Genomic DNA, 16,565 nt, shown 5'->3' with positions numbered 1-16,565 from the left:
TCACAAAATTCACCTGCAGCTCAAGTGTCAATGCTGCGCCAATCATGCATTCTATACATGCTAGCAGGAACTGGCAAGCCACACGTTAAATGGTGCCATCTAACTTCGGTCATACAGATATACAGTAACACACGTAGTAACATGGTGAATTCCAAATTAGGGAAAGAGCATACTTCTGACTAGACAAACTACGCGTGTACACATTTTGTCAGAAGTATATTAACGTAACTCTAGGTCTCATATTTATTACTATAACAAAGCAGGCATGGATGCCACTCTCTCAATTGTTATCGCACTCAATTATGTGGCACTGCACTTGAGAGTCACTGTTCATCACGTTCACAAATTTTCGCACTCCTTTTTCATATTCGCTGCCGTGTAACCTTTCAGAAAGTCTAGTATCCTCTTGAGCAGCTTGAGCCGTTCATACCGGCCACGGTATTGGACTGTTGCGCAGCTCTTGTCCTCCATGTCTGCGTCGATGTCATACACAGAGATGCCGAAGTTCAATTTGAGGAATTTCGATTTAAGGGCGCACAGCTGCATGAAGAAAACCAAGAGGAAGGAAAATTGTTAGCTGTGTGTACTTTTCGTGTTTCACCTGACGTACAAACACTCTTCTTTCAGGTTTTATGCTATTTACTTGCGTCCGACTGACTGCTCGACGGGGGCTCTACGTAGGAGAGCAATAGTTTTGATTATATCATATTCGAAATAAGTGGTAAAAATATTCTAATTAACACAATTTAGGTAACTGTTTTTTAAATAAAAAGAAATTGCGAACGGTAATGTTTTTTCTGGGCACACTTTGGTACTTTAGTGCTGTGATATTCACACCAAAAAAACAACACAAAGTTTGGTTGTATGAAGTTCCAAATTCAAAGGCCTGCAGAAAGGGGGCGTGGGGTCGACAATATGTCATATCACCCATCCCAGAAAACACTAGTTACGGCAAGCTATCAGTCGTTCTTATCTGATTCGATTATATTATTACGTGGTAAAAAATCTCGGCTGCGTGCTCATGAAGCGAAAAAATTGACAAATCCCACGTTCTGTGGAAATAATGATATGCGAAGCTTGAATGAGGAAGATTGATATGTCACTTAAGATGAGCACAACGTTACAGGCGGACGTAAATCATGCCCTACATGACTTTCATCGCATGGTCGTCTTCTCGGGATGTGTCGTTTACCTTCGTTATCTATTCACGTTACGTAGTACGAAATTTTTTATATGTGGAGCTAGGAAAACGACTATGAGCCCGCTATGAGTGTAACATGTGATCATGTTTCACATGACTTGTTTACCATGATTATCATGTTTAGGCATCTCCTTTACATTCATCATGTATTAACAACACGTGATACAAAAATTTGTATGTGTGGAGCTAGCGAACAGGCCGCGAGCAGGCCATGAGCGTAACATGTAACCATGATCCACATAAAGCGAATGTAATGATTATCATGTATGATAATAGATATAAGGATAATCACATAGAACATCATTAAAGTAAGCTTGCACGTGTAGTTGGTGTTTTAGTAAAATTCCAGATTCTATTGCCTGAAAAGGCAAAGCTTACGTTGTACAACGCTCTGTTTGAGTCACAGTTAAAATACTGCATATTGTTATGGGGAAGTTGAACAAAATATTAGTAAACTAATCTAAATGCAGAAAAACACGCTTAGAGCAATTGCTGACCTGTGCTACAGAATGCATTATAAACCACTGTTCACCACCTATCGTATCATGTACTTAAACAACATGTACCGTAATCATCTTTTACAGCTCTACAAATCACAGATTGAACACGGCATATTGTTCTGATGTGAAGTCGCTAACCTCCACACCAACATTTTTACTACTTTACAAGGCACCACGAGTATTGGTCTGTAGCTCACGTACGGACTAACTACAGCTTTCTAACTCGAAGCTATACATTGCCTTCTTTGCTCAAGAAGTTTGGCTTTTCTCACACCTCGATACGTGAACCTTCCTGTAAATTTCTTCGAAACATATTTCGTTGATGTGTGCATTTCCGCATCGTCTGAAATATATTTTGTGTACGCAACCTTATTTGAATATAGCTGTAGATATGTTTTTGTGGTATTGACTATTTTTTGTGCACCGAGTTTTTCAGCTTTTCAGTTTTTGTTTTTTATGCTACACATTAGCCTGTGCTATTTCTGCTTTCATGCATACCACAATTTCGATGTATTCCGGGGGAAGAGAGCAACGTGAAGCCGCGACTGTATGGATTTTTCCCTTCTCCTCCGCCATTTATTTGCACTGCATCTCTACCAAAAAGTGAAGGGGGCACGGCGTTGTACGGGGAAGATAAGCTCGAAGGGGGATGCAGCCCGCCGCGACGGTCTAGTGGCTAATGTACTCGGCGGCTGACCAGCAGGTCACGGGTTCGTAAGCCAGCTGCGGCAGTTGCATTTCCGATGGAGGCATGAGTGTTGTAAACCTGTGTTCTCAGATTGAGGTGGACGTTAAAGAACCCCAGGTAGTCAAAATTTCCGAAGCCCTCCAATACGGCGTCTTTCATAATCATATGGTAGTTTTGGGATGATAAACCCCACATATCAATCAATTGAAGGGTGATGCGTACGCCCTGAACAGAATTTGACTGTTTCGCCAGTTGACATTGCACAAGCAAAGGAGGCTGTCATTTGTGGCGCAATTCTCGCGTTTGTGGTGAGTACGGAGTGTCTCGTGTAATGTATTGAGGTGGCTGCAACACCGGGCGCCCTCGTCTCATGCCAAGTCTGTGAGAAGTTCAGCGGCAGTCCGTCGACTCCAATTGTGAAACACGAACTGGGCCTGCTGGCTGCGCAGGGAACTGTTTATTGAGATTTCCGTATTTGCAACCGTTATTTTATTCACCCCCGTTTTTATATATTGTTTAGTGTGTGCCGCGTTGCACGAGAAGTATTCGAGAGGATGATCTCTTTTTAATAATATTTGTTTGTCTTTTTGTTTGTTTTTTGTCTCTTTGTTTGTCTTTTTGTTACCTTCGTGTCCACTTTTGTTAGTAACATTCTGCGTTGTTTGTTGGTTAGTACTTGCATGTTATTTTTCTCTAGAGCCAAGTAATTTTTACTTTTGAATTCGTTAACCTTTCATCCAAAGAAATCCTTTTGACCGCTTTGTTCGTTTTTATTATCTCATGCCCTTGTGCTCATCGTAATTAAATGGTTGCTTATGATTAATAAAATATTTGTGTCTGCTCACTGAGTACGTCAGCCAGACCCAAATAGGCACCTGGCATTGCAGTTTACGAGATCTGATGACAGCGCTAGAACACACAGCCTAGCAAGTAGGCGCAGCAAAACCGAACTTGCACCTGCATATCATTTTCATTTTAGTTGTGAGCAAGGGGGTCACGGCTTATTATATAACTGCCCAGAGAGCATTCTTTCGAAACGTGCCAAAAAGGGCATTGAAACCTCAGCGTGTCACTGTGTGCAGTGAGCGTTCCATTTTCTTAGTATCCTTGGCGGTTGGTACCAACGATGCTGAGGCGGCCTAAAGAGCTTGTCGTGCCCTTTGCTCCACTGTCGGGTGCCTATACCACGGCACCGCATGCCCGCACGGGTCTACCGTGCGGGCATGTACCAAAATGAATTGTAAATGTACCACTTGCAGACCTTTCAGTCATCGCAGGCGTAAACAGAAAGCAGAAATCTGCGAGTCAGCTGCACGCCTCTATTAGATCGGCGAGACCACACTAGAAATGTGTGACAACAAGATAAAGTCCTGCTAAGTAGTCTGGCTGCACGTACAACATGGGGCAGAACAAGAGCATCGTCCAGAAGTTTGGTGTGGCTTTGTATCAGTCAGCCTCTTAAACATAGCCGTTCGTCTGTAATCAACGTCTGCCAGCTAGACATTCAACTCAGGTTAGCTCCACCTGCCTGGGTTCACCATCAAGCGCCAGCTCCCAGACACATCAGCGTCGCAACGCCACCAGCATCGCGTCGAGCATGAGGTCTTCGGGGCTTCTCGCATTGCATAACGGCGGACTCAACGCTTCCGGCCATCACACGTGTACCATAATCTGCTAACACTTCAGAGCTTTTGCATCTTTAGCTACTGTTTTGTATAGTTTTTTCATAGCATTTTAAAACGCTATGGAAAGTGACGGGGGGCACCAGCAGCGTTCTTTGTAGACGCAGACGCCGCTCAGCGTTTGAGGCACGTGTAAAAAGTGGGACCTTTTCGCGCGTTATAACCACGAAGTCAGATTGAATAAAGTAAAACAAAATATGAGTATCATACCGATGTTACCTGATTTCTGTCTCAAATAGCTTCACGTAGAAAGTAAATGGATAACTTTTGCATTTGACCATAAAAATGCGCGCGCTATTCTGAAACTACGTTCACCCACGAGATTTGGCTGTCTAGTCTTCGCTCCAAAGCCAAAATAAGTTGTCGCCGACTATAACAATGGGTTCTGACGTTCGAAACACCGCTAGGAGGCTACGAAATGCATTAGAATTTCCTCACAATTCCAATCGGGGACTTGGAGCATTTTTTTCTGAATTTTTGTATTTTCTGAAAAAAATGTGGGCAGTCAAAAAGTCCAGTCGGGAGAGCTCAGTGGCTGACAGCCCTTTGCCCTACGTTAACGTTTATCAATTACGCACAGGCACTTGTGCAAGTAAAAGTATAATATTTTATGGTAAAAGCTGAGAAGAAAGCTTCCATCCATTAAGTAAATGCATGAGGGTGATACCATAAGCTCTGGGTAACTTATGGAACGAGGTAGTTTTTTCTTTTGAATAAAAATGACCACCGCCTTCCTGCAGTTACATACAGTGCCACACAAACACTCAACACACGGTAAGAAAAACGTGAGAATTTGTATGAAACTACAAAACCTAATTATAAGGCACGCAACCTGCATTAACGGCAAGTGCACGAGTGTTTCAGGGTAAATTGCACAACAACCTGAAATTGCGCACCACAACGCTGTTTTAAGTACAGCTTAGGCACCAAAATATCATTCTTTACTTGATAGTAATATTTCTCTGTAGTGGTACAACGGCCAGATAAGCACAACAAAAGCTGATCGCATATTCGATAAACTGCAGTGACGTAGTTATATACCTAACAACAACACGTACGTTTACTACCTAGAGCCTTTTTTTGTTTATAATGGAGTGAATAAGCGCTGCATTCACACACCGGCTAATAGTTACTATTCATGTTTGGGTCGATGCTAAGTACTGGTGTTTCACGATGTTCTTGGAGCAGAAAGTGGCACCTACACTGAATTGATCTGGTGAATAAAGGCCACAACGTCAATACTTAGTAGTCTCGAATCTTGTACTCACTTTTCTTATTAACGTGTATTACAAACGAGCAAGACCAAACTCTTTCGTCCGTCGTCTAAGGCCTTCGTGGAAGCAGTTAAGCTCGCTCTAATATTGCCGAACAAACCACTTTAAAAAAATGTGCATAACGTACTTGCATACGAAAAGATGGCCTAGCTAGCAGACAAAGCAGACATCAATCTACACTCCGCGCATACGGCATTTAGGAGGCATTGGTAATTTAGAGGCGCTGCAGCCAGCTGCTGCCAGGTGGCGACTCCGCTCAATCTCGTGGCCGATAGTGGCGAAGCACGTCCTTGTTCACCTGCGCGCAACCGCTAATCGTCGTCTGTTGAAAGGTATCATATTAATTGGTGGGGTTGAACGGTTTGAAACCATGACGTATTTATGGGAGATGCCGTTCTGATAATTTGGCTGCGTGTGGTTCTTGAACGTGCATCTTCAAGCAAACGGGTGCCAAACATTTTGTCCTACACCTCGAAAAAATTAACCAGCAGGCCTGCGTAGAAGGCGCAGCAAAGTTACAGCGAAAGCTAGAAGAGCGGCCTTTAGAAACTTTTCGAAACACTCATTGGGTAACTACAGGAAGCCCACTTGCTTGATACCCACTGGGTCACTATTACAATTTTTTCGGGTAGTAGGCCGGCATTGGCTATGCTATTTTTTGTCATTTTTTGAGAAGCGCGGTATCAGCTAAACACTGGCAAGGAATTTTGTGCCAAAGGGCTGACGACGTTGAGGAGTTATGGAGTTCTGGCAGAAATGCGTATGCACCGTAGTTAACAGGGGAAAAAGCATAAGCATTTTGATGGGATGGAGCTTTGGATGGCCCACACTTACGCTATTCGCATTGTGCGACGACTGCTTTTTCTTTCGCTGTTTCAAAACGCTTTATAAGTCGTAATAACGCGTTTGCTTTTCCGATTGTATGCCTGCCTTAATCAAGTTAGACAACAAGTCACAAGCACCGGTGTAGCCAAGTGGTAGAATACTGAGCGGGCATTCAGCGGACCTGGGCTCGAGCCCCACTGTGTCATTAGTGCTAGGTTTTTTTCACGTGATGCGGTTACGGACACCGGTGGCGGCGGCGCTGCCCTGGGCTATCCGCACTTGGAAGCGCGCGGAAAGCGAGACCGTCTACTACGCGCTATAATTTTTTTGCGCTGTGTTCCCACACAGCACACTGGAAATCTACTCAGTTTTATTATTGCGATGCGAGGGGAGCTTACCAGCCTTTAAGCGTTGTGAATGCGCCTGGGGCAACAAGAAAATACAAAAACTCGTTTCAAGCGGCAACAGTGTAATCTGGCTTTAGTGATAGAGCTTGAGAACGTCGGTGCGTGTGTGAAAACGTGAAAAATTAGCAAGCATAAACAGGGACGACTAGAAACTTGCTCGCACGGTCTCCTACATGCACACTCAACTGAAATATACTAACGTGCAGGGATCGCTTCGCTCAACACTACATACATGCAACGGCACTCATGGTTACCATTGGTTTACTAGCCATATGCAAGCCGCTTTACTCGATAATTTGTTACTCTCGACTAGCGCTATTTTTACGAACAGACCATATAGAAAAGACGTAAGAAAAACGAAAGAAAATTTGGAACAGGCGTACAAACTTAATACTGTTTGCTTATTTTTACTTCTCATGTCGCGTACAAAGCTCTACAAGCGCAAAGCTTGAGGTAATTTCCAAGAACTGAAGAAAAGGAATGTCAGGTAATGTTATACTATACTTCAGAAATTAGTGCATAAAAAAGGTATAACCACTCTACCTTTACCCAGATACCATGAAAGTTCCAAATACCCAATTTTAACTGTACAAGTGTATTAGCTGCATGAACAAAAATCCAGCAAGTTTAAAATGTAAAAGTGTAATTAAAAAATGACTCAAATATTGAGATTATGCACCTACCTACCTAGACCTAAAATAAAAAAAATGAATTATATATATATGTGACGCTACGATGACTGGGTGACGTGGCCTCGCTCATACGCCATGTTTATTCTCAAGCACTTCTTCATCGGCTTCTACCATGCCTTCATACGTCACATGATTCCCCCTCCCCCCGAAAGCATGCGCGAGTTACAAACAAAACAAAAAAAGCATAAAGTGAAGAATGTCAAAATGCGTGGTAGTTCGATTTCAGGATGGAGTTGCTTAACTCGCACAAAAGCTTCCCAGTATAGGGCAGCAGTCCGGTCATATCTAGGGTAGCTCTGGTGGACGAGGCTGGCTGTTGTGCCCTGGATAGCATAACCCTGCCCTGCACATCTCCACTGCTGATGACACGACTTGAGGTCTTGTGAAGAACGAACAAGGCTTGAAATCTGTGTAGCATTGGATTGACGGATGTCTGTGGCATTGGATCCAGCGCCGTCGTGGCAATACATGCTTTGCTTCTAGTCGGCGCGCGTGCGAACCGAGGATGATGGGACGATGTATTATTTTTCTCCGCTGTATGCGTAGTAGCTTCATGTCTCTTTCGTAACTTTCTGTGGCGTTCTCTCAGTTTGTTGGATCGCAGACATGGCTTTGAGAACTGGTGCAAAAAATGTTGTCGACGTTGCTTTCTGTGAAGATGGCTTAGGCATCGACTATGTCTTAGCTTCTTTCATTGATGTTGTCTCTGATGACCTTTCAGTGACAAGTGTACTCGTGAGGAGGTTTCACTTGATCGTTGTTCTTGTTCGAGTAGCCGTTGCAGTTCTTGGAGTTCATGGAGTTGCCTTTGTTGAAATTGCTCGTCTTCTTGTGAAAGTTCGTCAGATGGGCCTCTTTCAGGAACATGAGTCTGCCTTTCTTTAGATGGTGATGTGATCAGTAGATTGTCGGTAGTCGACACTGTACTGCTAGGCTTGTCTTGCGATGAAAGCAGCCTGAGGGGCTGATGAGAAAGCTCCCAAGATGGTTGTGAGTCATCCTTGATTGTAAATGCTTCTGTCAGTTGACAATGCGCCGGCGTTGGTGAATTCGAAATTTCTGCAGTGCTTTGACTAACATGTGTGTTATCACTTGACGATGAGAGCACAACAGACATGGCTTCAGGTGATTCTGATGGCGTATGTTTTTCTTTTTGCAGCGTAGTTAGGCTGACAATGTCTGTCGAACGACCCTGGTCCGGAACGTCAGGGTAGGGGCTGGTATTGTGAGGATTCACTAGCTCATCACGCGTAAATTCCGTCGCACACTCGAAACCATCTGAGCCTTGTGTGTGACAAGAAGCATCAAGGGATTCGGGTGGTTCAGTAAAATGTGAAGTGTTGTGGTGCAGTGAACACGTTGAAAATGCCGATTTCATTGTTCTTCGGAAAGCCGGCTTTAGGTTAAGTCTTTTGGTCTAAATGGTCTAAATTCCTTTCGGTATACGGAGCCTTTACCTTGTCTGTTGCGACGTGCAAGTTACCAGTCGGTGTTCGAATGCGTGACGTTTTTCCGGAAGAGTCATATGATGGTACAATGGTGGCATATTTTCTCTGAGGTCTCGTTTGGAAAATAGGCTTACTGCGGGAAGACTTCGCGTAACTCTGATGGGCGAGTTGAAAAGCTTTCCGCCGATGAAGTATGGGCAGGTCTTCATCGTATTCCTTGAAACGACTGATCATTTCTTCTTTGATCTTTTTCCAATACTCATCGTTCTCGAAGACGTGGGTAAGGTAAAACTTGAATGCCTCACCTGAGATGTTGTCAGTGAAGTTTATGATCATCTCCCATTCCGACCAGGATGCAGCGGTGGCGTGAAGCTTGAAAAGGTTGAACCAGTCCAGTACGGGTCCGTCGTTCGCTGATCCGGTGTACTTGGGGATGTCAAGGTTGTCTGATGGTGCTGTCATGATGCTGGTCTTTTTGTAGAGTTGGGATGTACTTTTGTGGTCCACGTTCGGTCACTGCGTCTTGCTGAGACGTTCGAAGATGGTGGCTGGTTGATGAAGTGGCCGCCATGTCTTCATCCTGTCGACTCGTGTGACACTACATGCGGGAGACGTGGCCTGGCTCATACGCCATGTTTATTCTCAAGAACTTCTTCTTCATCGGCTTCTACCATGCCTTCATACGTCATATATATATATATATATATATATATATATATATATATATATATATATATATATATATATATATATAGCCCGCGCCACCACTGTAAAAAACAGTATTCCATACAGCCAGGCTCACCGGTTTAAGCGAATCTGCTCAAGAGACGCTGATTTTGACACGAGCTCACAGAGGCTAAAACTTATGCTCGATAAACAAAAATATCCTCCACATATAACTGATGACGCCGTTCAAAAAGCGAGAAAACAAAAGCATGATGACTTACTTATGAAAGCGACCACCGCAACAAGACCCACAAGTTTCCCCAATGTAAACAAAATTTTTAAAATACATTACAACATTCTAGAACAAAGTGAACGTCCAGAACGTGCATTCCCATCCACTCCTGGCGTCGTTTACCGACGACCACGCAACATCAAAGACACACTTGTCCACTCTCAAATCAATACCTCAACCCCTCATAATTCATGTCGACCTTGCTGAAAATCACGATGTCTTGTATGTAAAGCGATGCGGAAAACACACAAAGCAACCCGCACACAATCTAAGTTTTCTGTTAACATTCGAGGACACCTAACAGGCGATGCCTCTAATGTGGTATACCTACTCGAATGCAACGCGTGCAGTATGCAGTACAGCGGACAAGCAGAAACACCATTAACGATTCGCTTCAACAATCACAGAGCTTTTGCGAACTCAGCCCCAAATAAACCCCAATCAAAACATCTTAATCTCCCCGACCATGCACTCGACAAACTATCAGTAACGCTCTTACAGACGGCTTTTTAATCAAACCTAGAACTTCAACAATGAGAGTCATACCTTATCCACTGATTTAACACCCTCGATAGAGGATTAATTGAGAATCCGGTACACTTGCAGAAATTAAAGCATTAGAAAACAATAACGGCAATAATGAGAAAATAACTGAGTGCACGACACTGCAGCTGCGAAGCGCACTAGACAACTTAAAATACTTTCAAGTGTAACTACTCTTCCTAAGTACAGCTGCCGTCTGTTCCTGTTTTTACCTCACCATCCAATCAATTGTGCCAAACACGACATGCCACACAGCAACCCTGTGCACAGTCGGGAGGCCCCTACTGCAAGCGTAATCCAGAAGCGGGCGATAATTGCCATTGCACCCGCTTGCCAGCCTCTACGGCAATACGCGGCGCCTCTATTTCTACGATGAGATGTGGACGGGGTGCGGATTAATTAAGGCTCAAACTTCTTTAAAAAGCTCCTTTTCCCCACACCGAACCGCCAGAGCCAGGAGGCGCCGTCTGGTCGGGAACAATGCGTTAGTAAAAAAAAGGATACACAGGCGACAGACAAAGGTGAAAAGGAGTAAAGGAAGAGAGGTGGAGGGGAAGGGGAAGGAAGAGTGGAAGAGGGCACCCGGGAAAGTCCACCTTATATTCTTTTTTTCTGCTTTTTTTCTTTTCTTTTTCCATTTCTTCTTTTTTCATTTTTTCATTTTTCTTTCCTCCCCCTCTGATTCAAGATTGTATAAAGCAGGGCACCAACAAACTGTACCCTCAATCCTGATGAAGACCAGCTCTAGGCCGAAACGTCGTAATAAACAACGCTGTGACCGCTCACGGAGGATCTACTTGACTACTTACAACGTTACGGCCATTCAACCACCATGCCTGCACACACACACACACACACACACACACACACACACACACACACACACACACACACACACATATATATATATATATATATATATATATATATATATATATGTGTGTGTGTGTGTGTGTGTGTGTGTGTGTGTGTGTGTGTGTGTGTTCGAAGCCCTGACGCTCCAACCGGGATCGATAGTAAAGCATTATGACCAGTATTAAAGACAACGTTGCGTCGTTAGCTATCACAGCGACGTTTTTTCTCCTTCTGGGTTGCTTCCGTGTTTTTGCGAGCAATTTATTGGCATTGTGTGACTCGGGCTGCGAACTTTTCTGGGAGTGACCCGCAGCTCCGAGCATGTGTAAAGAAGGCTGCTTTGTCGAAAACCGAGGAGTCAGATCGACCATACACGAAGAAAAACGGGCTGTAGCCAGTTGATCATTGTATCGCGGTATTGTACACGAAGGTGACAAGCGGTAAAATGTCATCCGAGTTTTTATGCTCAGGATGTAGGTACAGAGATATCATGTCAGAGATTGTTCTGTAGAAGCGCTCGGGAAGGCCATTCATCTGCGCATGGTATGTAGAAGTGGTCCTATGCGTTGATTACACGCCCGCAGGACTTCCTCGAAGACCTTTAAATGAAGTCTTTGCCACGGTCACTCAAAAGAACGCGGGGGACTCCGTGAGGCAAGAGAATGGAGTGCAAGAAAAATTCGGTGATTTCTGTGGCAATAGCATAATGAAGATGTGAAATCTTGGCGTACCTTGTTAGATGGTCGACTACAGTGACGATCCAACGGTGAACGCAAGACGCCAGTGGCAAAGGACCATACAAGTCTATTCCGACAAATTCGAATGGCGTGATCAGACAGAGAAGAGGCTGAAGGAAACAAGCCGGTGGGGATATTGAGCACTTGCGGTGGTGACACGATGCGCACGAGTTCCCGTATTTTCCACCGTTGTGGACAACCCAGGCCAAAAGCAGCACGTCTTGATGCGATAATACGCCTTGTGGAAGCGTAGATGACCGGCTGCAATATCATTGTGGAGTACTTTTAAAACTCGAAAACAAAGGCAGTGGGAAAAAACTGGTACACTATTCTTAGCGGTGGTTTAGTAAATGTAGTGCTTCAGCAAACCGTTCTCGAGGCGAAATTGTCGAAGCTGGCGACGCAAGCGGCTGTTGGGTGGTTTAGTGGCACCGTGAAGGCGATGAAAAAAAGCCCGACAGAAGGAATCTGCAAGCTGAAGTGAACGTGAATCGGAGCTCAAAGTTAGTTGCAAAAGTTCCAGCGAGGCGAGCAATACGCGTTGTGAGGAAAGCGATGCGGTAGATGTATTGTCGGGAAAGAGCGAAAGTACGCACCGGGACAGCACATCGGCATCCTGGTGACATTTGCGGGACCTTTAAGTGTTGGTAATTTCCTACTCTTGCAAGCGCAGTATCCAGTGCGCTATACGTCCTGTCTTATTCTTTATTGATGAGAGCCAACGGAATGCGTAGTGGTCGGTGATGATGGTGAAGTGACAACCATATATGTTTGGGCGGAATTTCTGTATCGACCAGACGATAGCCAACCACTCCTGCTCCGTAATAGTAGTTCGATTCAACTGTTTACAGAGTCCGGCTAGCGTAGCTCACGTGTATGCGCTGACCATACACGAAGAAAAACGGGCTGTAGCCAGTTGATCATTGTATCGCGGTATTGTACACGAAGGTGACAAGCGGTAAAATGTCATCCGAGTATTTATGCTCGGGATGTAAGTACAGAGATATCATGTCAGAGATTGTTCGGTGGAAGCGCTCGGGAAGGCCATTCATCTGCGCATGATATGTAGAAGTGGTCCTATGCGTTGATTACACGCCCGCAGGACTTCCTCGAATACCTTGTAAATGAAGTCTTTGCCACGGTCACTCAAAAGAACGCGCGGGACTCCGTGAGGCAAGAGAATGGAGTGCAAGAAAAATTCGGTGATTTCTGTGGCAATAGCATAATGAAGATGTGAAATCTTGGCGTACCTTGTTAGATGGTCGACTACAGTGACGATCCAACGGTGAACGCAAGACGCCAGTGGCAAAGGACCATACAAGTCTATTCCGACAAATTCGAATGGCGTGGTCAGACAGAGAAGAGGCTGAAGGAAACAAGCCGGTGGGGATATTGAGCGCTTGCGGTGGTGACACGATGCGCACGAGTTCCCGTATTTTCCACCGTTGTGGACAACCCAGGCCAAAAGCAGCACGTCTTGATGCGATAATACGCCTTGTGGAAGCGTAGATGACCGGCTGCAATATCATTGTGGAGTACTTTTAAAACTCGAAAACAAAGGCAGTGGGAAAGAACTGGTACACTATTCTTAGCGGTGGTTTAGTAAATGTAGTGCTTCAGCAAACCGTTCTCGAGGCGAAATTGTCGAAGCTGGCGACGCAAGCGGCTGTTGGGTGGTTTAGTGGCACCGTGAAGGCGATGAAAAAAAGCCCGACAGAAGGAATCTGCAAGCTGAAGTGAACGTGAATCGGAGCTCAAAGTTAGTTGCAAAAGTTCCAGCGAGGCGAGCAATACGCGTTGTGAGGAAAGCGATGCGGTAGATGTATTGATGGAAAGAGCGAAAGTACGCACCGGGACAGCACATCGGCATCCTGGTGACATTTGCGGGACTTTTAAGTGTTGGTAATTTCCTACTCTTGCAAGCGCAGTATCCAGTGCGCTATACGTCCTGTCTTATTCTTTATTGATGAGAGCCAACGGAATGCGTAGTGGTCGGTGATGATGGTGAAGTGACAACCATATATGTTTGGGCGGAATTTCTGTATCGACCAGACGATAGCCAAACACTCCTGCTCCGTAATAGTAGTTCGACTCAACTGTTTACAGAGTCCGGCTAGCGTAGTTCACGGCTTGTTATTTGAAGATGGGATCACGCGGCAGAAGGTCTGCTCCAATTCTCTGTGCACTTATGGAATATAGTTGGCGCTCTCTCGTTGAAGCTGCGCAGCACTTGTACGGAAGTCAGGAGTTCTTTCAAAGTTTCAAGTGCAGACTCACAGTCATTGGACGATGAGAAAGGAGTAGCAGTGGCCAATATCTTATTTATCGGAGCCGCTAGGGTAGCAAAGTAGCGTATAAATTGACTAAAATAGAATGCGACACCAAGAAAGCTGCACAACGTTTGGTTGGATGGTCGAGGGAACTGTAGCACAGCTGCAATTTTCTCGGGATCTAGTTTTATTCCGTATTTGAAGATGACATGACCTAGCACTTTGATACTTTTGCGGGCAAATGTGCACTTTTTTGTATTTATCTGAAGACCAGGCTTGGAAAGACATTGAAGTACCTCGTCTAATGACTGAATATGTTGGGCAAATGTAGATGAAAAAAAGAGCAATATCATCCAAGTCACGGAGGCAGGTCTTCCATTTTAAGCCACGAAGAAGAATATCAATAATGCGCTCAAACGTAGCTGGAGCGTCGCACAAGCAAATGACAATACATTATATTAATAAAGGCCGCCCTGCGCAACAAATGCAGTTTTTTCTTTGTCAGCCTCGTTCATGGTGATTTGTCAGTTGCCTGATCATAATTCAAGGCTCAAAAAATATTTCGCCCCTTGCAGTGTGTCTAAAGCGTAATCGATTCGAAGCATAGGATATACGTCCTTGCATGTGACCTTATTTAACGCTTGGTAGTCAATGCAGAAAGGAACAGTGCCATTCTTTTTTAACTTAAATGACTGGAGGTGCCCAGGAACTTGAAGACGGCCTATTATCTTTCGCGATAGCACCTGTTTCACTTAATTTTCAATGATTTCTCTCTCTGATGGTGAAACCCGATTTGGCCGACGGCGTATCACACGAGAACCGGCAGTTTCAATACGGTGTACCGCCACAGAAGTGTGACTCAAGTATTGTGGCACAGGTTTCAAAGCAGGCTTTGTGCTTAGCTAAAAGGGCAAATTTGTGAGGTCTGATCCAATTACAGCTCAAAAAGAGAAAGAAAGTGAGCCTGGAGCTAGTATTGGTGACGAAGACGAGCAGAGAGTCGCGATGAAGGTCATTGGGGAGATGTTGATTTTTACCACTGTCATTCCCTTGGGCAGCAGCACATAGATTCTGCATTTGTGTCACAAGCAGACAGAAAAGCGCGGCTACTGGAAAACCGGAGGGGGCAAGAGACGACGAGAAATACAGGGGAAGTGCCGCGAAAAGAGCGAGCCACCATCAGTTACTTGGGTAGATGCGACAGCTATCCTGTGTTTGTGACCAGGGCACAGGACGCAGTCTTTAACATTGACCAAGTTGGAGATAGAAGGCGACGAAACTGGAAGGTGTGCACCCGTTGTATCCTTGATGTAAATGACATTCTCTTTAAATTATACAGCAGCAGAAGCAGATTGCAGAAAGTCCTAACCAAGGATAAGTTTATGAACGCACGTAGGTAACGCAATCATCTCGATGCGCTGACGTATGTCATCGATGGAAGCACGAACCATACACTGTCCATCAGGTTGAATCCGTACGTTATTTGCGCCTAGCAAAACAGGTCCAACATGGAGCGGATTTGCGGAGCCCCGAGCACAAGTCACTACGCAAAGCAGAAGTGGTTGCACCGGTGTCAACAAGAGCTTTCACAGGAATATTTTCAAGAGTCACTGACAACATTTTGACTGGGCGAACAGGATGTATTTTTCACGTTCGATGGGGCGCTGTTTTCCTTTCAAAAACTGCAATCCTTAGTTTTCCGAAGATTGTTCGACAGGACGGGAGGTGGTAGGACAAAGCAGCGATGCGGAGCGGCGGTAGGGCGATGGAGAGCGCCGTGTGGAAAAGCGGTATTCCCTAAGTAGAATAGGGGACACTGGAAGAGACGGACGCCGGTACTGCGTGAACGGGTAGGTGTCTGGAATAGAACGTTCTCGTCTTCGGAACCGGTATCGTTCGAACTCAGCATAGCCTCGTCGTTGCTCTTCCTCGCGCCGACCACAGTAACGAGAAATGCGGCCTTTTATACCGCAGTTAAAGCAAACAAGACGGAATTGACGCCAAAAAGGACACGAGGGTACAGCAATCATTGAACCGCCCGCAGCAGCAAAATGGCCACCAGCAATGTTAGTAGAGCTAGATGACCCGGCAGCAATCTCCGCATATGCGGCTATCATTGTTTGGGCAACCGACGCTGGTGGTGTCGACCTGGGCGTCACATCAGCGTGTGTGGGAATCGGACGTGCAGGCGGAGTGACGGGCGGTGTTGGGGTTGCCATTGCCAATAACTCCTTCTTAACAACAATCCGCAAGTCGAACGGTGGGGACGGAGTGGAGGTGACAGTGGAGCGCTGCTGTTCGAGGTCTCGAAGTTCTTTCCGGATAATGGTGCGCATAAGGGTTTTCAATTCAGAGGGAGGCATAACGCTAAGATCGCTGTCTTGTTGATGCCGGAGGGATCACAACTGGTCAAGGCGTGGGCATGCCATAATGATGTCTTCAGCCGTAGTGGTATTGCCAGCAGCCAAGGCGTGTGATGCAGTTG

General features: G+C 45.2%; 1 protein-coding gene across 1 annotated transcript in view; it reads right to left on the bottom strand.

Moving 5' to 3' along the window:
- Nucleotides 1-242: 242 nt before the first annotated feature.
- Nucleotides 243-16,565, bottom strand: part of LOC142784945 (uncharacterized) — a 161,303-nt gene continuing 144,980 nt past the window's right edge. The window contains exon 4 of the mRNA XM_075883328.1: nt 243-540. Within this exon, the coding sequence (XP_075739443.1) occupies nt 340-540 (201 nt within the window). The 3' untranslated portion in view covers nt 243-339. The remainder of the gene's footprint in view (nt 541-16,565) is intronic.

This window comes from Rhipicephalus microplus, chromosome 2, assembly GCF_043290135.1.
Source record: "Rhipicephalus microplus isolate Deutch F79 chromosome 2, USDA_Rmic, whole genome shotgun sequence".
Classification (NCBI taxonomy): Eukaryota; Metazoa; Arthropoda; class Arachnida; order Ixodida; family Ixodidae; genus Rhipicephalus; species Rhipicephalus microplus.
This window is presented reverse-complemented; position numbering and strand designations above follow the sequence as displayed.